A 22,616-nucleotide genomic window follows, 5' to 3' on the forward strand; every position below is an offset into this window, starting at 1 on the left:
TTCGCCATGTGTTATGGAGTGTATGCATGTTGTGTGTAGTGGAATTATGTGGGTTGGATTGGAATTGTAGCAATGGTGGCATGCTGTGCTTTAGATGAATATGTTTAAAAGTAAAGTGCACCATACTGCGATTGCTACAATAGCTAATTGTGGATGCGTTAACAATTGATGTGTACACTGATGGCTAGTGGTGTGTGTGCCTGTAGAAATTGTGCACTGATGGCTGGTGGTGTGTGTGCTTGGTGGAAGCGTGCACTGCCTGCTGGAGGTGTGTGTGCCCGGTGGAAGCGTGCACTGACGGCTGGTGGTGTGTGTGCCTGGTAAAAGCGTGCACAGATGGCTGGTGGTGTGTGTGTTTGGTGAAAGCGTGCACTGACCGCTGCTGGTGAGTGCGCCTTGTAAAAGCGTGCACTGACGGCTGGTGTTGTGCGTGACTGGTGAAAGTGTGCACTGTTGAAGCCTGCACTGACGCCTGGTGGTGTTTGTGCTAGGTGAAAGCGTGCATTGATGGCTGGTGGTGTTTGTGCCTGGTGAAAGCGTGCACTGATGGCTGGTGGTGTGTGGTTGTGTGTGTGATTGTGTGTGTAGTTGTGAGTGTGTGGTGGTGAGTCTGGGGGTGAGTGTGTGGTAGTGAGTGGTGATGAGTGTGTGGTGGTGAGAGAGTGGTGTGTGTGTGGTGTATGTGTGTGTGTGGTGTGTGTGTGGTGTGTGTATGGTGTGTGTCTTATGTGTTTGGTGTTATGTATGTGTGTGGTGGACTTAGTTTGAGTGTTTGTTTCCTGCACACTCACACACTGCCCCTACACACTCACACACTGCTCACCCTGCACCCTCACACTGTTCACCCTGCATAGTCACACACTGTTCACCCTGCACACACACACACTGTGCACCCTGCACACTTACACACTGTTCACCCTGCACACTCACACACTCTTTACCCTGCACACTCACACACTGTTTACCCTGCACACTCACACACTGCAGTCACTGTCACTCTGCAGTCACTGTTACTCTGCAGTCAGACTCACTCTGCAGTCAGTCTGCAGTTACTCTGCAGTCACACTCACTCTGCAGTCACTCTCCAGTCACACTCCCTCTGCAGTCACTCTGCAGTCACACTGCACTCACTGTCATTCTGCACTCACTCTGCACTCACTGTCACTCTGCACTCACTTTGCACTCACTGTAACTCTCTCGCACTCACTCTGCACTCACTGTCACTGTAGCACTCACTCTGCACTCACTGTCACTCCGCACTCCCCAGTCTGTCTGTAAGTGTGTGCCGGTTTGTTGTCTGTGACTGTGTGCATGTGTGCTGTTTATGTGTAAATGTGAATCTGTGTGTTGTCTGTGTACACATCTGCATATATGCATCATGCATGTTGAACTGTGTTTATGCGTCTGGATATGTGTTGATTTTTGCGTATGCATGATTGTATGTTTGTCGTCCATGTGCATGTATGTGTAAGAGTAAGTGTCTGTCAGTCTGCGTCCTGGGTGGCTGTAGGTATGTGATCTGCATCTAAAAGCACGCATCTTTGTTGTGTTTGTGAGTAAAGAGGAATATACGAAGTGGGCCCTGCTGACTTGGGGGGGGGGGGGGGGAGGCGTCTGCGGTGGGGTACATCCACCTCGGCTCCTCTGAAAGAAGAGAGCAGTTGTGTAAGCATCATATGTTTGCTGCTGCTGTCTAAATAGCAGTGTTCCCAGATGGTGCCATGTGTGGCAGTAGACGTGAACTGCTGAGCAGGCATTTTTCGATGGTTTTGTGTAGACTGCTCTAATGAAAGCCAGACCTGCGTCACTACTGGGACGCCCCGGGACCTCAGCTGAACACCAGCGAAGTGATTAATGTTACATGAGCAGGGGTATTTTGTACTCTCTATCCTGAATAAACACAGACATGCTGTATTTGGTTACAGGCCTCTGCTCAATTGGAAATGTAGGGCGGCTTTACGGAGCAATGTTTCCCACGCAATAAACAGCGTAGAGGAAACATGGCTCCAGTTAAAGAAAACGCTGTTTCAGGCTAAAGTCCCAGTGATCATAAAAGATAGATGGCACAATAAACACAGGCACAGGCAGGACAAACCAATGCCAGGAAGGCCACTGATTACATTTTTCAACTCTCCGGCACCTTCTGAGACATAAGCGTCTCACAAATGGTCTGTGTTAAACAAAATACAGTCATTTTGTCTGGGTTTTTTTTTCACAGCTACTGAGAGACGCAATCTGATTTTCCCAGCTGACCGCTTGTGTTTTAAAATATCGTGATTTGGGAAGACAAGCGCATAGTTGCTGTGATTGTCAAATATCCTAAATCAAGTGGGGAAAATGCAATAAAGCACAGTTTCCATGGCAACACCTTGAAACCGAGTACCCTGCATTACGAGCCGGCTCTCATCCGCGGTCATTATATGTTGACCGGCATAAATTGAACTTTAAAACGTTAATTTCAGACACAAAACTGGAATGCTGAACTAAGTGCCATTACCAAAATGTTTCCAGGGCATTCGCAGCACACCAGCGATGGAGAAAGCGTACACACAGAGAAGAGGCGCTGACAGGGAGAGCTCCGTGAAATGAATTTTTAAAAAAAGAAACGTGCGCCCAGCATCTGTCTTCAATTACCGCGGCCCCTGACAGCTGGTAATTGAAGAAATATGGCCTTCTGGTGCACGTGACCGCACACAATATGCCATAGGCGGAGCTACTCTACCACCTATGGCCTATTGTGTGCTGTCTTCTAAAAACACACGCATGCGAAGCCCAATTGCCATGCAGCTGGCAAAAAAAAAGGACGAAAAATCACGAGCAGCCAGGAGTTTGTTAGGTAGGTTTTCGGAGACCCTCAGCAAAGGACTCTTGGGCTCCGCCCACACTGCTACGCAGTGTGACGTAGGCCCGAGCCCTAAAAATATTTGTGCTAAATTTGGTGCAAGGCTAAGGGATGCCTCCTCCAAAGTATTCAAGGTTCAATACATGTAGGTATTTCAGTGGTCATATGTCAGTCTCAGACCCCCCCACAACATTTGTCTGGGGTCAGAGCATGACACGAGGTTGTGGGGTCCTGCCTCAGTGTGCATCCGAAGGGGATTAAAGATGGAGGCCAAACTCTTTATGGCCTGGGCTTCTCAAGAGTATATAATTTTTGCATCGCCTGGCAGCTGCCTCAAAACCCTCTGCTCAAACAATCCAGTGACAGGAGCAAGGGCAATGGTTGCAGCACCCAACTGGCTGCCTCATCCGATGCATCACAAGAAAAGCAGCTCTTTTTTTAAATTAAATATTTTATTGCTTTTCAAAGGTATACAGAGAGTGTAAAGTCAGGCGCGCCGTGGCAATCACGGTCACAAGTTACCTGTGCATGCATAATGTGGTGTTGGGGAGCCATAACGGCTGCCCCGGGTCAACCACGGTTGCCCATGCTAGATGGCAGACGGTAGCAGGGACAGGCAAAGAGAAAAGAAAGAGAGAAAAAGAGAAGAGAGAGTAAGAAGAGAAAGCGGAGAGAGTTAGATGGACAGTACACTTTATGGAAAGCAGCTCTAATTTACCCTTGTAGGGGCATGTGAGGCTAATGAAAGGATGGATGTCACTCTTTCTAAATGCTTGGTCGGCCATAACTTTGGAAAAGTGAGTCCTTAAGATTGTGGTGGTATGCCATACCTTTCTAAAGCCCCCCTCTCTCTCCCCAGATCCCTCCCTCTCTGTGCCTTCAGACAGAAGACCATCTCCTCATACTGGAGCAGGAGGTGGCATCCCTGCTGCAGAAAGGAGCAGCTGAGTTGGGGCCATAGCAGGGAATTGGGCTGGGGTGCTACTCATAGTACATACTTTTTCCCAAAGACGCAGTCTTTATCCGATCTTTGACCTTAAGGTCTTGAACCTTTTGCTCCATAAGAAAAAGTTTAACTTGCTGCCCCTGACTCGGGTTCTGGTGGCCCTGGAAATGTGAGACTAAATGGTGTCTCTTGAATGTTAGGATATGTATTTTGAGATCTCAAACTTGCAGTCTCATTGGAGGTAAATGCTTTTCGTGGTAGGGCTCACCCACTACAAGATCATGGTACTCTCATTTGGGCTAGCTTCAGCTCCTTGAGCCTTCACAAAGTTGAGACAGTGGTTACTGACCACCTCAGGAGGTCAGAAATTCCTGTATTCCGATAGTTTAATTACAGGTTTTTCAAAGCTAGTTCACAACAGATAAAGTTGTGGCACCAGCAGAATCACAATGTCTCTGTTCGTTGACGTGGGATTTTCTGGTGACATACCAGAGTCTCTCCTGGAGCCCTCCCAGCATCTCCTGTTCATAGGGACAGTTCTGGACATAAAAATCACTTTGAGCTTTCCTCCTCCCCAAAGGATCCAAGACATCAGAGATTCCAGTCATAATGGTACTATGCCTGCTAGGTCTGTGGGCTTCCTGTGTCTTGGTGGCCACACACACACACACTTGAGGGCTCTCCAATTGTGTTTCTGCAGGCAATGGTTCTAGCACAAGGGAGAGCTGGACTTGCTGTTTTCTCCCAGGACCCTCTGGAAAACCTGAGTTGGTGGTCGTGTAGAAGAACCATCCCAAGGGATATCTTTCTGCCCTCCGCCAGTCTTTGCCACAGCAGTGAAGGATGCATTCACTCTTGGGTGGGCTGCTCATCTGCCACATTAACCTGCTTGATCTATGGGTGAGTCAGCTGGCATTCAGGGCCTTCCACCCATCCCTTCATGGTCCATCTTTTCAGATCTTGGTGGGCAATGTAATTGCATAGTGGTAAGTCAACAAGCTCTAACCTACTTTTTTGGGTAGTGTTGAGGCTGTTGCCTTGCGTGGCGCAGCAGGGAGGGATTTGACTAGTCACCAGTCACTTGGCTCATTCTCTAAACATCAGGGTGAACAGTCTCAGACAGCATCAACTTCTCGACGCACTCCTGCTCTCTCCCACATCGTCTCAATCTCTCCTCTCCCGGGCTGGAACACCAAGCAACCAGGCTTCCACTCCTAAGCTAATCACAACTCTGCAATGCAGCATTGTGATTGGTCTGAGTGCCGTGGTTCGACGCTCCGCCTGGGAACGAAAGCCTGAGCATATTCTCCACACAGGCTGTAATGCAGCGTGCATGGAGACCATGTGAAGTGTGCATGACTGTTTGACCAACCTTAGAGGGCTGGCCAAACAGTCATGTGCAATTTGGAGTGGGCAAACCACTCCTCCCCTGCTCTGAGAGCAGAGCAGCCCCACCCGCCCGCAAAGCTGCACAGCATAGACAAGTACAGTGATAATAACCTCAAGTTGTTATCATTGTATGTGTTCTTTCTTTCACTGCTTTGCGGCAGTGGGCTGAGACTCCTGCGCCTTAGCGGAGGAGCCAACACTGTTTGTAATCTATTTAAGAGTTGAGGAAGCCGCAGGTAGAAGTATCCATCAGAACCAAAAATCACTTACCTTCAGTAACAATCTTCCTCATGAATACTCTGGCTCCCTGCAGATTCCTCACTCATTCTGCCCACCTCCATTTCTGATGGATGGTTTGAGATACAGATTTTTTTAAATGTTTTAAGTTAGGTTGTTGTACTGCACCATCTAAAATTGATGTCATCCTCCTTGTGATCGGTCAAATTACATGGAAAAAATAAGCGAGGATCTAACGTCAGGGTGACTGGGTGCGTGCTTTATGGCTCCAATGGCGTCACCGTGGTGTCTCTGGGGTCAACATGAAGCCTGAGCCATTTACTGGTGTGGAAGAGCTATTGAAGTTTCCATATCCAGTCTGGCATTTGGGATATTTAAGAGGTGAGAAATCTGCAGGTAGTTAACAGTATGCACTAGAAAGCACGCTACTGAAAACAAAAAGTTTTTTCGTACATCCCATTACATGGGCCTCTCAGTTTATTGCAGACTTTGTTAAAATTACAAATGGCGGAAATGAGGACAAATTTTAGGGCATAGCTTCCAGTGGCACTGGGTCCTATTTTGTGAGGTATCCTATGCACGCTAAATAGGTCTTTCACTACCTAACCAGTTAGTGGCGCATCCGTTTTTAGGCCTCTACCTTCGAAACCTGAATGCGTTGCAAAGGAAAAAGACCTTTTCCGATCGCTTAGGGTTTTCAGCCAAGCACGTGCAAGCGTTCTATTGCCATCAATGGCAACGCGTGCACGTCAGGAGATTCACTTGTGGGAGCTCGCCACCATCTGGCAGCAATTATCGCTCCTGCGAGTCAATCGCCGCGCCCGCCCCCTCCTCTCCCCCCACCGCGCGTGTTTGTTGCTTGTTGATCCTGTGACTGATGCCGGAAACCAACAACTGAGACATTCAAAGGAACAAAACCTTGTTTAAACTGTGGTTGTTGTAACAACATAATCAAAGGAAATTCCATTAATCACCCAATGAAAGGGAATAAAATAAAGATCAGAGTCAACGCTACGTGTAACTCCAAGAATGTAATTTACGCACTGAAATGCCCGTGTGGTAAATTGTACATTGGCAAAACGGAGAGAAGCATCAAGATAAGGCTGACCGAACATAAATCCAATATTAGACTGAAGAACCTCAAATCAACAGTAGCCACGCACTTCATAGAGGCAAAACATAACATCTCTCAACTACAGTATATCATCCTAGAAGTAGTAGAGAAAGCAGAAGGAAGAGACAATACTAAACACATGTTACAACGTGAAAACTTTTGGATTCACAAACTGTCTACCCAAAGTCTCAATGGACTGAATAAAAGGAGCGAACTATCATGCTATCTCTAAATAGCAACTGGTAATGTATAACAGTAAGGGAACTTCTGGTCCCCCTTACACTGGACTGAATAACCTGCGATATTGCATGTGCAATTTTGTATTTCCGTTTATTTTTTGTATTTTCTTTCACCATGAGTGTAATTTTCAAATGTTCAGCCAGATACATGTAATCCTACTCACTCACGATACACCTAGTGGAGGTTTAGCACTAGCGTCTATGTTTTGGCCCTTGGTTGCAGCCGTAACCCAGGGTTCGATTCCCTTATACCGCCGACTTTTATAACATTCAGTTTTTGCTTTTAGAATCTTCATGATTTAACATCAGGTCACCATAATTACTCTGATTTATAATTTGACATAGTATAATAGAGTTAACAGAGACCAGCCCGGCGGGTTCTGACCGCCGTCTTGCCTCCCGCCTCACGATCACGTGAGCGGAATGAAAACGTATAGGAACTGTTGTTGTTAGTTACCATGACTACCATCCGATTCGGAAGGGCAGTGAACGCCGTTTGAGACGCCGAACGATCTGAAACGAGGTCAGTTTTCAGAAAGCTCCAAACTAAACTTTAGTTTAGAATATAGCTGTATACACGCGAGCAGTTTATTTACCCTAGCGTTTGCATCTATCTCTGTTTTTACAGATTCCGAATCTTACATAGAATACAGTGACACGTGAGTGAACCTACTTACTAGCACATGTAGAATGCACACCGACGAATTTTGAGAAATGTGTCAGTCACCATGTTTTGAACAGTATGCTAATGGTTTGAACAGATTTAAAAATTACACGTTTTATATTTTAATTATATTTTAATTTTGGCATTATATGTTCTTTGTTTTAGAGTATGTATTCCCTGATGAAGGGCGCTTCGGTACGCCCGAAATGCATTGGATAATGAAACTAACTATGTCACTGACGTGAATATACGCTTCGAAATGTTGTGAATGATTTAAACAACAGAGATAAAACATACAAATAAATATAAAGACAAAGTCAATAAACTTTTTCCTAAAAGGATAAAAACGTGTGTGGAATCCTCTGATTCTAAGGGAGGAAAAAAAAGGTGTGCTCCAAGGGGATGTCCCTAATGGTCCATTAGGGACACTGTTCCAGTATTTATTATAGGCACCCAGGGACGTTGGTCGCCACCCTTCGAAGCACCCAATCTTTTCAAAGTTTATGTAAAATCAAGGCTGTGCATTCACCAAATCACATTATCACTGATGCCGGTTCAACACAAGACTGTTTTCTAAAGTGAGTACCGACGCCTAGAACTCTGGCGTTTGTCACGATTTGGTATACTGTCCGCGTTGCTTTCATACACTAGTGGTTCACTAGGTTCTCCTGCACCACTACCTGTATCGATTGTCTTTTTTAAATAATGGAAAACCACACCCCTAAATATGTGCGTATGTTGAGATTTCGATGTTGAATCCGCATTGCCTGTTTTGAACAGCGGCTTCATTGGCTGTGAGTGTGCATTATAGTTTTAGAACAGAATATTGCACCCCTACGGCTTGTTCAGGCACATGTGTCAGTCATCTAACGCAGGGCTTTGCTTACGTACAAGCACTTACCCAGATCAGAGTAAAAGCTTGTTTATACTTGTTCACATTGTGGGAGTCGCATCATTAAACCACGTTGACTTGCTATGCTTATACACATTGAGTGAGTCGCATAGTTAAACCAGGTGACTTTCATACTTGTGCCCACTCCCCGCAGGTCCAGACACATAGGGCGTGCACAGAATGAGATGCGAGGGCGCTCTGCACAGCTCCGTCCTGGCTGAAGCGCTATTTACCTGCCCTTCAAGCAGTTTGGTCCGGTTGATTGTACAACTTGTGTGCACATCCTTGTTGCACTTTTAGAGCTGTTGCAGCACTGTACGGCTGGCCGTTTACTCACAGCGTCTTGCGAGCCATAGGTGCGTAGATTTATTGATAAGGGACAGAAGTATAAACAACTGAATCTGGGGCGTGCCCTAGTGGACCGCAGCTCCGAGCGCAGGCCAGGCGCTCTGTGAGATGCGTGCTCCCGTGGTGCAGCGCGAGTGCACGGGCTCCCCTTAGACATTCAAGTTGTCAGTGGCACGAGACACAGCACAGCACTGTACACAACAATGGTACCTCCAGCATTTATACAAATAAAATGTATTGTGCAAAAACACGGCGTGCTGTGCACCTGCAGGCACATACATGCTGTATGGCGCGTGATGGTTTTTTGCACAACACCAAGAGCACAGGGCAGGCTGGTCTGCACTGGCCGTATTAGGGACCGGATCCCCCAGCATGCTCCACGCCCTCCCATCACCCACCCAATAATTAAAACTTGAGATTTATGTGGGTGTCAAAAAACGGCCATGTTTAATATCCACACAACATAAACATGACGATGCATAATTATTAAAATTATTAAAACTCGCAAATCAGAACACAAAATTAAACTGTACATTTATCATTTTTAATAACCACACAGAATGACATTATCCCCCCAGCACCAAAGGGCCCTCTGGCTAGGCTCTCCCCAGGAAGCGATGCCCACGCGAGGTGCAACCCACCTGCGTCATAGAGTGATGGGCCCCAGCCCTCGTAACCTTGTCCGCCATTTCCAGGGCACCACCACTCCTCCACCAGGTTGACCAGGGACCCAGGAGGCTCGTACCTGTCGCCCTAGCCTCCCCAACCGGTGGTCTCCATCCCCCTGTGAAGAGCTTACCCTCTCTCCCCTCAGTGCTGGCCTAAGGGAGTGCTCAAAGGTGGACTCCCGTCTATGCCATCTATCAAGATCAGTGTTCCAATGTCTCTTTTCGGCCACACCCCTTCGAACTGCTTAGCTAAGGGACGGGTGGGTGGGAGTTTAAAGAAAACAGGCTACCGAGCCTGGGGGTAAAGGGGGGGGGGGGGCAGTAGGTGCGAGCAGGTCCGTACGCAGGCGAGGAAAGAGGCCGACCGAATTGCGAGTGTGACCTATATAGGTCACGGCCTCTGACCCCGCCTGCGCTGCGCCGGAAATGCGTCACCGCCCCCCGGAAGGACTTCCTCTACCCGGTCGCCTCCCATAGGGTGGACGACCGGCTACACTCTGCGAATGGGGTGCGTGGGCCGGGGGGCCGGCCCTAAAGGCGGGCTCGTCTAGCCTCGCCCTTGGTAAAGTGAACCTTCTACAGACACCACCAACACACGCACTGTAGCGGTGCACCAGAGCACGCATGAAGCGCTTTCACCTGCACTGAGCACGTGGGCATGTAAAGTGCTATATTCATAGTACACAGAGTGCTCGATAAATCTATGGTGTTTGCTTTATCCCATGTGCACAGACACACATGCATACATTTGACATATGTGCAGATGGGTGGTGGAAGGGATTTTTTTTTCTAGCAGCTTTACAAGTCAGATTGTTGCTTAGAGGTGCCAGGCGGCGGGGGTGGGGTGGGGGGGAGGGGTGGGGGGGGGGGGGCAGGTGTATGCGAATTTTCAGGGTCACCAGAGCCAGTTCGTAGCTTGTTCATTGGTCCTCTCACCTGGGCTCCCACAACTCCCCGCACCTCAGTTTTCGCTCTCTGCTGAACTGAGCTCCGCATGTACCTGGAGTGCAAGCACCACCCTTGTGAAGAACCACCGGTGAGGGTTCATAAAGCCTTTTTTGGGGCGAGCCAAACAGACAGCGCAAGCTGCCTGGGAGTATGTAGGGGTGGGCGTAGTTCCGTAAGTTTCACTCCATCGAATTCAGTGAAGTTACATAAAAAACTCGGTGAGATTTTTCAGAGCTCTGCCAGAAAATATGCAGCTCTCACTGAGATTTAGTGCTGCTATCGCAAACAGTGCTGCAAAATCAGCGTGAACGGCACCATGCGTTGCACGAGAGTGTGTGATCAGTCGAGTTGATTTTGATGCTGTCGAGTAGAAAATCTACTCGAGCGGCAGTAAATCTATTCGAGAAGCAGCCCTCTGACCGAGACCGCCTGCAACCACCCGCGTTAGTAAATTGCACTACAGAATGCCAAATCTCATTTGTGCTCGCCAACTTGTATTTTCTGGAGGCTCATGGGAGAAAAATTAGTTTATGTGGCGATTGGTGGAATTTGTCCAGAACTCTGCATTGAAGAGTAACGTAGAATGACCAAAATTCCACCAGTTCCGCAGTCAGAACGAAACATTGCACCCATGTCTAGCTTACAGACTGTCGATTCTTTCCCACTGGTTGGCTTTATTGTCAATGTCATTTGCTTGCTTCTTAATGGATGGATTTCCTTGCACTAGTTTGTCCCGCCCCTGGAACGTATCCTTTTTACTTTTTCTCCCATTCTGCTGGCTTCTACCCTTCCACTGCTCTGCTCACTTCTTGGGAACTACTTTTTTTCTTTTTGTTTAAGCACATCATGAGAGTGCATGTATTTGTTTTTGCAGTTTTATATAGCGTGAACTCGATCCGAAGGCATTGGGGCACTTTACATGAGCAGCAGTTACATTGCACAAGGACACATGCATGTTTTTTGTAGGCAACCTACATTCAACTACCCCTCTACTACCACTCTTCAAAACCTACACTAACGCTCTTCTACACCTATACCACCCCACTTTTACACATCTTCTACAAATCTACTCATGTACTACCACTCTAACACTACTACTCCGCCTCAAACACTCTACTATCGCTCTACCCATCCTATACCCCTCCTCTACACTTCTAACCCTATACCCATCTAATACCTATCTACCTCTTTACTCCCCTTCTAGCCCTCTAATACCACTCTACCCCTCTACTAACCCAATAGCCCTCTACTATCCCTCTTCTACCCTTCCGCTAACGCTATAACCCTTTACCCTTCTACCCTTTTCTACCCCTATACTACCCCCTACCACAACCATATAATTACATAACACATATTAATAAAACAATAAATGCCACAGACACTACACATAATACAACTTACTACCAAAACAATTCTTATGAAAAATCACTTACATTCCAAAAAGCGAGACCTATTGGCTATGCCTATGCTTGTTCTTGCTTGCAGTGAGCCAATGCCACGCTTGCTACGTCACTGAACCAGTTTGTTGATGCTGGCAGACGCTGAGGATGTGAGGTAAATCTGTAACGATTGTTCATAAGTAAAAACTTCTTTAAACGCCGCAGGCTGGTTGTGCTTGTTCTTCATCTGTTGGTCGGTTTGAGGACGCCCTCTATAGTTACTCTAGGAACGAGAGCTCTAAAATGCATTTAAATTCCGTTCCATATTCATCTGGGAACCGCTGCCTTTTTGATTGATTGCAAAATTTCCCTTCAACTACGACAACGTGGTGACGTTAAAATGACATAAGTGGCAACTAATATTTGAAGGCCCTATACAAAACTGAAATAGTCCCAGTTTTGTGTTAAGCAGCAGTAGCGGCGTCGAAGATTAATAATAACAGTGCAATAACAATAAACTGGGTTACTGCCCAAGAGTTTAACGGAAAGGAATCTCCACCTATCAGCCATTAATGCTTAATTAACAGCTAAGTGCTGAGAGGACATTTTATGTTTGTTCATCACTTGTACTAACAGTGAGTGATGATTAGGCTGCAAACCCCTGCCATTCTTCAGTTGTTGTTTCCTGAAATGCCTACCGTTGTGCGCGAGCACAGCATCATGTCCTGTGCGTTGCTAAGGAATCCACTGTGTCCTGATGGGCAGGGGATGGTTTCACGGTTACTTCTTTCAGCGGTGCCGCTATAAGCAGTTCTTTCTTGTGTAACCAGCACCATCTGCTTTCTACAAGATAAAACAAAACAAATGTACAACAGTAGCTTTCTGAGCCTTTCTGTGAGGTTTTGTTGCCTTACTGGGAGATATGGAATGAATGTGCCCGAATTAGCCGATCTCTTGTAATTGATTTAGGACTACATGTAGTTCACTTGTAATAGAGTCAAGGTTTCAGGGCTGTGGTCCACACGTTTGCCTTAACTGAGCGAGCTTCTCTCTTTTTACCACGTACAGGATCTTCCCAATAACATGATCCACCAGGTCGCCATTCGGTCTCTTCCTCAAGAGTGGCTGTGGTGCGAAACCTGGTGTGACGATGAATCCAAGGCAAGGGCGAAAACAATTGACCTGGTGAGTCTGATCAGTCACTTGCGATGATCTGTCGCTGAATGAAATTAATATTATGTGCACTTGTTCATTAGCGGGTTGCTTTTGCAAGTCTTGTTTGTTAGGTGTGGGTTTTTTTTTTAGATGTAAATGTATATGTTGTTAATTGTATAAAAATATCTCCTAGTTGATGGAGGATGGTAAGTAGCCAAAGAATTATATGTATATGCTCTGGTCAAATACTCAAAACAACATTTTCTGGTGAACATTATAGAGGAAAATCAAATACTCCTGAAATGATCCTTATGTGGCGCGGCACATGTTTGTGCTGCTGTGAGGAAGATGCTGGGAGAGGAGTGGTGCAAGGATCAACAACAGAAAAGAACACCACTGATGAACGAGAAAAAAACAATATATGATCCAAACCCAGTTTATGAAAGGAAAATATGTTAATAAAGTACCACAAAATGGGGGAAACTGTAGAAAATTAGATTAAACTATTTAATTGATAACCAAAAGGAACCACCACAACGAGTCTGCATAAATCACTATTAGCATGTGGGGACGCTTAAAAGTTGCCATACTAGGGATACTAAGTTAGATCACCTCTCAAAGGGCTAAAGTGAGAAAGGATGAAGAAAAACCAAGTAATTTTGCCCTGTGTTATGGGGAAAGGGCAGGAATGCGCCATGTGTATCCAATACAGCGCATTCCTGTCCTTTCCCCTTGCGCTGGCATCGTTTTGGCATCCTAGCACCAATGCAGGCACCCTTGCAGCAGGGGTGCCTGCCTGTGTTATAGGCAGGATTGTTGTGTTCAGTAAGGGGCACCTTCCTGTTCAAAAACAATCCTGAGAGCCTCTTTTCTCTTTCTATATGTGATGCAGAATGCTGCACACATAAAAACAGGAAAACACGGGGAGAAATAAAGATATTTCTCCTCATTACGATTCTTCTTGGTGAATTCCCAGGTTTTCCTGTTCTTGTAAATCTGTGACTACATCCAAGTTCATGCATGTTGCGTTAGAACAACCACGCAAAACCCATGGAAATGCCTCCCTGGCGCAGAGTGATGCATTGCAGTGATTTGCGCAGCGTTACATTACTCAGTATTTATGAAACCACACGGCCACGCAAGGTGACCTTGTTTGGCTTCATAAATCTCATTTTACACTTGCGTCGCTCTTGCACCTCATTGCGTGGTGCAAGAGCGACGCAAATAAGCTCATAAATATGCCCCTCAATGTAGAATTCTCTGACTAGAGTTTCTTTTATCTAACCAGCTAACGTCAGCAGCAAGTAAAGATCTAAAAGGGCTACGGTAAGTCAGATCAACCTTATGAGAGTTTGTTATTAGAATCTTTCAACAAGGAAGAACATTTAGAGCTTTGTGAATTGTTGGTGTAGGCTGAGTAAATCCTATATTTCACAAAATGGTTTTGGTCTATCGCCTGGTCGTCCTAAGAATCATAAAAACTGCGTTTTTGGATGTTTAGGTTGTGTCACTGGGAGCCAGTAGTCACCAGTGACTGGAAATCCACTCTCGAGATATTTCAGACTTTGATTCATGCAAATCAAGCATTAACCTTGCTGCTCATTTTCCTTTTACTCTATCTCCTGGGGAAAACTTTTCTGGTCGGTCCTGCTGCCCCTAGCTCCCCAGGGTAGCCAGGTTGCCTGCAGGGTTTAATCCTCTTTAGTCAGCTGGGCATTCTTGGGGTCAGGAGTACTTCTGCTTTTTGTGTGTCTGAAGTAGGCCAGCCAGTTGACCATTAGAGAGCAGCTCCAGCTCCTTGGTGTCGGGATGATTCAGGAGTCTTTGTTTCCTTGTGTGAGTCCTCTCCTTCCAGCATGAGTCAGGATTCTTCTTTCAGCAGAGCCTTTTTCTTAAGATGGAGTCGTCCCACGTCCAAGAATGTTCTGAGGAGATGGGGTGGAGGTGTAAGATTTATCCGTGCACAAGCCAGTGTAGCTGAGTTTTTCCTGCCAAATACGTGTATTCCAGCTCTGAAGGCGTACTAGATGGCAGAACTGGGTTTCCCGCCTACTGGGACAGGGAACAGGTAGCCTAAGAGGGTCCAGTAAATAAATAGGAGAAGCCGGCCCTGGCATCTTCAGGTCAAAAGATGTAGTACTACAGTTGCTCCCTGTTCTGTCAAGTGTTCCTTGTCACTCCAAGGTAGCTAATCCCAGCTAAGTGGTCAGCAGTTAACACCCATTGCCCTTGCCTGTGTGCAGAGATAACCCATTATCCCCTGCCTTAGTATTGTTAGTCTCCCAGCCAAGAATGTGAATTCCAACGCTGGAGATGTGGTGATTGGCAGAAATGGTGTTAAATCAGATTTAGTTCAGGCAGCCGAAAGTACGTTTTTGCAAAGTTAACTTTCTGCTTAAGTTATCAAAAATCTGATTTCATCACTACGCCAGAATTAAAAAACTAACCATGGAATAGCTTGGAAGACTTTTGTTGGCCTTTTCCTAAGCTGAGGGTGGAAAATAAAGGTTTTAATCCACATAGGCCAATTATGGAACGGCGTCCAGTCCAGGTCTTGTGGGTGATCTAGAGAGAGCGCGAAAGCAGCAACAGCGGAGCCGCGCGGAGCCACGAACCGCAGACCGTGAGCCACACCAGAAGCCGGGAACACCTGCAGGGAGCCTCGTGGAACCAAGTGGTGCGGCTGCGGTTGGATTGAGTGGCTCCAGTCCCAGGAGGACACTTTTACTTGACCCCACCCTATCTAGACACATCCATCAAGACACAGGTGCCAAGAGGAGAGATGTGCAGGTATTGGGGCCGAGAAGTACCGAGACCCGAGACCTGAAACCTAAGTTTGGTCAGTCACCCCTTGCCTGTAGCCTTTCCCCTGGGCATTCTTAAGAGGTGATGTTGAGAGGCGGGACCCGCTTTCTCTGACGTTTCTGGGGCTTAATATGTCCAGAAGCTGAATCCCTAGCACAACCGTGTATGAGGAATGAGGCTGCGATATGCGTAATATCATCTACAAGAGCTTATCGTAGGCTGTGCGGACATCAAACCTGCCCTTGATTATGGAGTTGCACCTCCGGCAACGCTGGAGGCTGGCCGCTATCCCACCTGTCCTTGAGGGGGCCTGTCGCTCTGCTTGATTCACGGCGGCCTAGTTGGTCAGGTGATAATGTGGGCGTAGCTGGAGGTTGCCTGAGGCTGGACACTGCGGAGCGCAGGAAGAGGCGAGGACTGCAGGCACCTCAACAGCGACTGATTGCCCAGTTGATTAGTCCGGGAGGAAGGCGCGGCACTGCTGCCTCCCTGTGGCCACCGAGAGTGACACTGAATCACTGGTTCTAATTTTCTGCCGGACTTGCGGGCTGAGGGAGCCCTTATCTTTGGAAGTGACCTTGCTTGCTTTCATTATTGGGAGCTCTCTTTTGTCGGACCCTTTTTGCCCCGCTGGTAGGTGGCTGTGCGGGTCGCTCCATTGCTGAAATTTAAGCTGTGAATCGTCGCCATTACCCTGGAAGAAGCCTACACCACCCAGCGTGCACTATTAACAGCACAGATACTGCGAGTGAGGGGGAAGCGATGCCTCTCCCCCCTTAAAGCGGGACAACACAGGGGCGACGCCCTGATAAAGCCAGGACCTAGGGCAGGCGCATCTGAGCCCGTCGGAGACTGGCAGTGACTGGGCCACCCCCCTAATGTCTAACTTGTAAGCATTGTATACGCTAGCTCCTGTAGTTTTTGATTTTAAGATTACGACTAAAAAGAACAAACATAAGGGGTGTGTGGGTTCTGGAGTGGTGGGGACTTTAGATGCCTTCCTTTCTAGCGCTGAATCAGCATTGATTCATGAGATCCAGCTCACAGGACGCAGATTGTCGCTGGAGCCCTCTTTACCTCTGACCAGTATAGCATCGACGTCGCTCCCAGAGTGTATCGCCACCACTGATCCAACCTCACTGACTAGTCAGACTTCACCATTACCACTAAACCCTTCATCGCCTGATCTGGGGAACATAGCCAACAACACCGTGACCTCCAAGGTTCACACCAGGAGCCAAATGTCGATTCAGGCTCGCGGTGGGGAACCACCCTAAAAAAAAGGAAAGTTTGGGCCCTATAAAACCCAACCAGCAGGTACATAGAGTAACTAAACGTAAGGTGGGTAAAAATGGGTGTGAAGGTAGTTCTAAGATCAATACTTCTTCAAACAACGCCTGCATAACTAACTCCAATGCACTTGCTGATCCATCATTTAGCTCGTCTGAGGCTGTACTCTTCACACGGGTAGAAAATAAACTCCTTGCCCTGATAGATCCGCTCTTAGACAAGCTGACCCTGATAGAAGGAAGGTTGGCTAAAATTGAGCAGTCTATTTCGAGTACCTTGCTAACCAATTCCAACGTGTGCCAGGGCGAAGGATCAGCCTCCCAGTCGGCGAGCAGAATACACTTCAGGGCTCCTATAAATATTGCACCCTGCCTTCCACCTCCAGCCCCTGTAGCATTCATGGCCAATCAATCCGTGTATCCCATTCATAGCGGCATAGCTCCCATGTTAACCCTGGCGGCAGGGGATTCCTGCATTCAGGTTCCCCAAAAATGTGATTCCAACAACTCCCAGGCCCACACGAATCTAAACCTTCCTCCGGAGTCTACACCCTATACAGTTGTTTTGGCCAATGTTCCAGCGCTACCACCTGCAGCGCAGGAACACTGGTCTTCGCTGAGGAATAGGTGACCTATATCCAGCTACTTGCTAATACTATAGCCAGTGGCGCTTCCAACCCGGAAACATAGTCTGGAGCAGAGATCATCCCGATCTTCAACAAGCATTGGAAATGCAATAGGTCTCGCATTAGAAAAGTTGGAGCTGTTGGTCTTGTAAATGACAAATATTTCATTTATTTGTTGGTTTTTAAGACAGCTAAATTGATAGCTTTGTCATTTACAATGCCAATAACTATAACTTTCGCGAATGTGACACCTATAGCATTTGGAATGCAACACTGTTAAGAATTCTATTTTCAGACTGCCATGTGATTCTAAAAAGAAAGAAAATGAACGTTGTTATCAGGTAATTCAAAATAAAGGGAGACACGGCTTGGCAGCCGTGAGAGAGAGGGGAGGTGCGAAAACAAATATAAACAAGTCGGGCGGCACAATAGGGGCTGAAAAAAAGGGGGAGGCTGAAAAAAGAACACGGCCTGGCGGCCGTGAGAGAGAGGGGAGGGGCTGGCGGCTGGGGAGGGGGAGGAGAAATGCGAGCAAAATAACACGGCCTGGGGGCCGTGAGAGAGAGAGGAGGTGCAGTTGGCTTCAAAGCAAAACGAGACCTATTGGATTGCAAATGCTTATTAGTCTTGCTACGTGGACGCGTGAGCAGTGACGGAGTCCACAGTCATGTTGTATTTACCCAAAACAAGACAAAACACATGACTGTGATGCTGCCGCCTTTTGTGAACCTCCCCTTTTTGTCAGCATCCATATGTACAAAGCACAGATTCAAAGCAAAGGGATGACCGACCGGCTGAGACCCACGGGAAACAAGATTCAGGCATCAATGACAACGTGTGAGCAGGACTCCAGCACTGTTGTTCACTTTGATAAGTCCAAATCAATAACAATAAAGGAGAGAGAGAGAGAGAGATATATATATAAATAACAATAAAGGAGAGAGAGAGAGAGATAAATAACAAACGAGAGGGAGGGAGAGATAAATAACAATAAAGGAAAGAGAGCGATAAATAATAAAGGCACGTGGGTTTTAGGTTTCGGCATGCAGAACAGTCACTTCATGCAGCAAAGCCGGTTTACAAAGATATGGGACGGTGGCAAAGAGCTATATGAACAAGTCCGGTGCATTGCTGTCCCACGCGCACATGTTCTGGTCTGACAGACAGCAGCATTGAGGAGCTGCAGCACCCCGTCTCGAGTCAGTCACACTGTCTGTGCTGTTTAGGGCTCTAACTCTTACTTGTATTTATTTACCCCGAGCACGCTCTGGGCTAGTTGCCGGACTGTCATTCTCAGAAATGCATGCTGCCCAAGTGCAGCACGGCAGAAATCCAAGTAAAAAAGCATTGTCAAAGGCAATCTGGTAGGATGGCTAGCGGGTGATGTTTTTTCTGGCGAGGTAGGAGGGGAAGGTCTGACAGAAACAACTGGAGGGTTTTGGGGATTTAAAAGCAACAGCAGGAGGAACAGTCACTTCATGCAGCAAAAAGCCGGTTTACCAAGATATGGGACGGGGGCAAAGAGCTATATGAACAAATCCGGTGCATTGCTGTCCCACGCGCACATGATCTGGTCTGACAGACAGCAGCAATGAGGAACTGCAGCACCCCGTCTCGAGTCAGTCACACTGTCTGTGCTGTTTAGGACTCTAACTCTTACTTGTATTTATTTACCCTAAGCACGCTCTGGGCTTGTTACCGGACTGTCATTCTCAGAAATGCATGCTGCCCAAGCGCAGTACGGCAGAAATCTAAGTAAAAAAGCATTGTCAAAGGCAATCTGGTGGGATGGCTAGCGGGTGATGTTTTTCTGGCGAGGTAGGAGGGGAAGGTCTGACAGAAACAACTGGAGGGTTTTGGGGATTTAAAAGCAACAGCAGGAGGGGTGGGGGTGAATTGAGAAAGCCATAGAGGGATGGTGGGGCAGAACTGGAAATAGTGGCGGGGTAAGGGGTTTAAAACAATAATGGGAAGGTGGATGATGGCATTGAAAACAGCAATGGGACGGGGGAAGGTTTGAAAGTAACCACACCAAGTTAACCTCGCCACAAGAAGTGGGTGAGTGGGACCAGTGTACAATACCTTTGGATCGATTTGGTGCTTTATAAAGCTGCAACAAATAACAAGACTGAGGGCATTGCTGTGGGGAGAGGGGAGGAGAAATGCGACACGGCCGCAGCAGGGGGCGGAGCGGGGAGTGCGGCGATGAGGGAGAGACACGGCCTTGCGGCCGTGAATAGTGTGAAGCAAGCAGGGGCCTTTGAAGTGAAGCTAAGCTTCACTTCAAAGGTGTGGGAGGAGTGCGGCTGAGGCAGAGAGCACGCTGGGGGAAGCTTGTGGGGCGGAGCGGGAAGAGCTGCTGGGGAACAGATGGCTGGCGATTTGATGCTGTGCACGCGCATTTTAGGTCAATGCGCTTGCGCATTGACCTAAAAGCGCACGGGCACAGCATCAAATCGCCAGTTAGTTAATGTCAGTTTAAGCCCCTATAGTCTCGCTCCACTCAATGCGCATGCGCATTGAGAGGCGAGATCTAAAAATGGGGATCGATCTAAACCTGGCAATTATAGGCCTAATAAGCCTTATCGATTGTATCCAAAAAATCATTACCAGGCTGGTATTATGTAGAATCCAGATGTGGATGGACGAAACGGATATTTTGTCACCATTGCCGGCAGAGTTCCGGCCACATACTGGCACTGTAGACCAGGTTTTTAGATTCATGATTATATACTGGAGGGTGGTTATTTTGGGAGGGGGTACTTTATTCGCAGTTTTTATTGATCTAAAATCAGCTTTTGATCTGGTGCCCCGCATTAAAATGTGGAGAGCTTCCATGGATATGAGGATGCCTCTTGAAATACTGGCAATTTAAATTTTGTTACACAATTCCAATTTTGCCCAGGTCCACTGGGGCACAAATGGGGACGTCACGAACAAGTTTTCAATCTCTAAGGGGGTCCGCCAAGGGTGCATTCTCGCACCAACCCTGTTTTCTTTATTTATCAACAGGGTCATGCGGTACTTCTCTGACCACCCCACAGATGCCCCCACCTTAGCAGGCATGAAGATACCCCTGCTAATGTTTGCAGACGATACTCTGAGAATATCTAAAACCCAGGATGGGCTGCAGACCGCCCTCATCAGGTTCGAAGAGTTCTGCCGCGATCACGACCTTGTGGATAAGACTAAGTTTATGGTTCTCCATAACCGCAGGGCAATCAAAGGGAGCGTTTTTATGAACAATGTGCAACTTGAGTAGACCGAAGTTTTTACATATCTGGGAATTACCTTGGTAGGGAAACTAAACTGGAAACCCCAGATTGATATGCTGGCTCTCAAACAAGCTCAATTGACAGGAGTCCTTATGAAGGAACAGAGACTTTCCCACTGGCTCCTGTCATAAAGATTTATAATACCAAAATGAACACCTCGGTTTTATATGGGGCGGAGCTATGGGGCTTTCAAGATTTAGCACCCCTGATTGCAGCCCAAAACAAATTTGTGACAGCCCTATCATGCCTCCCACAATCAACTCCACTAACGCCTCTATGTGTAGATTTGGGCTGTAAACAAATCGATGAAATAGCCCAATTCAGACCGGTGGCATACTGATGAAGGCTCTGGGTTACCCCTGAACTGTCTCTGTACGTCCAAGCTCTTCTTGAAACCACACGGGCTGACAGCTCTTGTAAGATCTCCTGGTTAAGAAACATAAAAGAAACCTTGAGTGATATGGGGATGTGAAGTCTATGGGAGAATCCCGCAGGTAACCCCTTTCCCTAAAAAAAAAGAGTGAAAAGTAGCATATTGGAACATGATTATGACGAAGCGATTTGTATCCTTAACGAGGCCTACCCCGACGAGAGATTTTCTGGAGAATAAACATGAGTACTTGTATGAACGCTATTGGGATTTTATTACAGTACCCATCAATAGGAAACTTTACCACCAGTTTAGAGTGGGTCCTCTCCCTAACAATTCCTTTACTTGCAAATGGCACCCCCTGAACGATGATAAATGTGTTGTTTGCCCAACTCAGAAGGAAACAATAGCACATGTTCTGTTTGTTTGCCCCGCTTACAAGCCCCCCAGAAACAGATGGCTTAAACCCGTCTGTATAAATCTCGGTACATGGTCGGGCATTGAGACATTAAGGATCTTAAAGTCTGATATGTGTGAGCCCATAGCAATTGCTGTCGCTAAATTTCTCTGATGGATGTGGGTCATTCTAGCAAAAAGGACTAGGACACTTTAGCTGCGACAGTTTTTATTAACAATTTTAGTACCCATGAAGTTTTTTGCTATTTTTACGTCTTGTCTATGCACACGAATTTCATCTCAGGTGTTGTCGTGTGTTTTAAAGTGTGAAATATTTCCCATGAGTTATTTTAGTGGATTAAAGTAAATCAACTGTATCCTGTTTTTATTCCTTTATGAGAAGTGTTTAACTTTTGTGATTCGGTTTGCTACAGTTTTTATAAGAAAAACATGTATGATAGTATTGAATGGTTTATATTATGAATTTAGAGATTTTTAACTAATGTACGATGTCTTTAATGATTTGATAATCGAAATATAGAACTAGTCACTGACTGGAAAGGTCATGCTAGGCCTACAAATTGAAACAGCTTTTGGGTTTTATTCATTGTGATGGCATATTAACTCTAATATGTAGACTACCCTTTTTTTTATATTTTATCATGCTGCCATGTGGGCTTACGAGGCACATTTTTATGGGTGAGTTTTAAAATAGTATTTTCCCTACTGTGTGTCACTGCAGTGCATTTAGAATGCAGTGCTTCCAGAGCCCAGTGGTGCTCCTGACAGACATAGAATTTTGTCATTTAAGTAGTTGGCGTAAATACACACTGCCACCCACGTGTGATATTTAACTTTTTATTCCATAGGTGCACTTAAGACACCATTAACAATGGAAGTATAAGGAAAATAAATAGGCCAAATAGAGAGTTCCACTTTACAGAAAGATTTAGAGAAAGAGCTTAGGCACTCGACTACTTTATGCTCTAAAACATTTGTCATTTAGAAAGTGGTATCACACACCTCTACACGTG

The 22,616-nt window shown here is 46.6% G+C and overlaps 1 protein-coding gene across 1 annotated transcript in view; it reads left to right on the top strand.

Annotated features, from left to right (window-relative positions):
- UGGT2 (UDP-glucose glycoprotein glucosyltransferase 2) overlaps positions 1–22,616 on the top strand; it is a 1,432,652-nt gene that overhangs the window by 1,369,338 nt on the left and 40,698 nt on the right. Inside the window, exon 37 of the mRNA XM_086936163.1 lies at positions 12,735–12,851. Coding sequence (XP_086792289.1) covers positions 12,735–12,851 — 117 coding nt within the window. The remainder of the gene's footprint in view (positions 1–12,734; positions 12,852–22,616) is intronic.

Source organism: Lissotriton vulgaris, chromosome 8 (assembly GCF_964263255.1).
Source record: "Lissotriton vulgaris chromosome 8, aLisVul1.2, whole genome shotgun sequence".
Taxonomy (NCBI): domain Eukaryota; kingdom Metazoa; phylum Chordata; class Amphibia; order Caudata; family Salamandridae; genus Lissotriton; species Lissotriton vulgaris.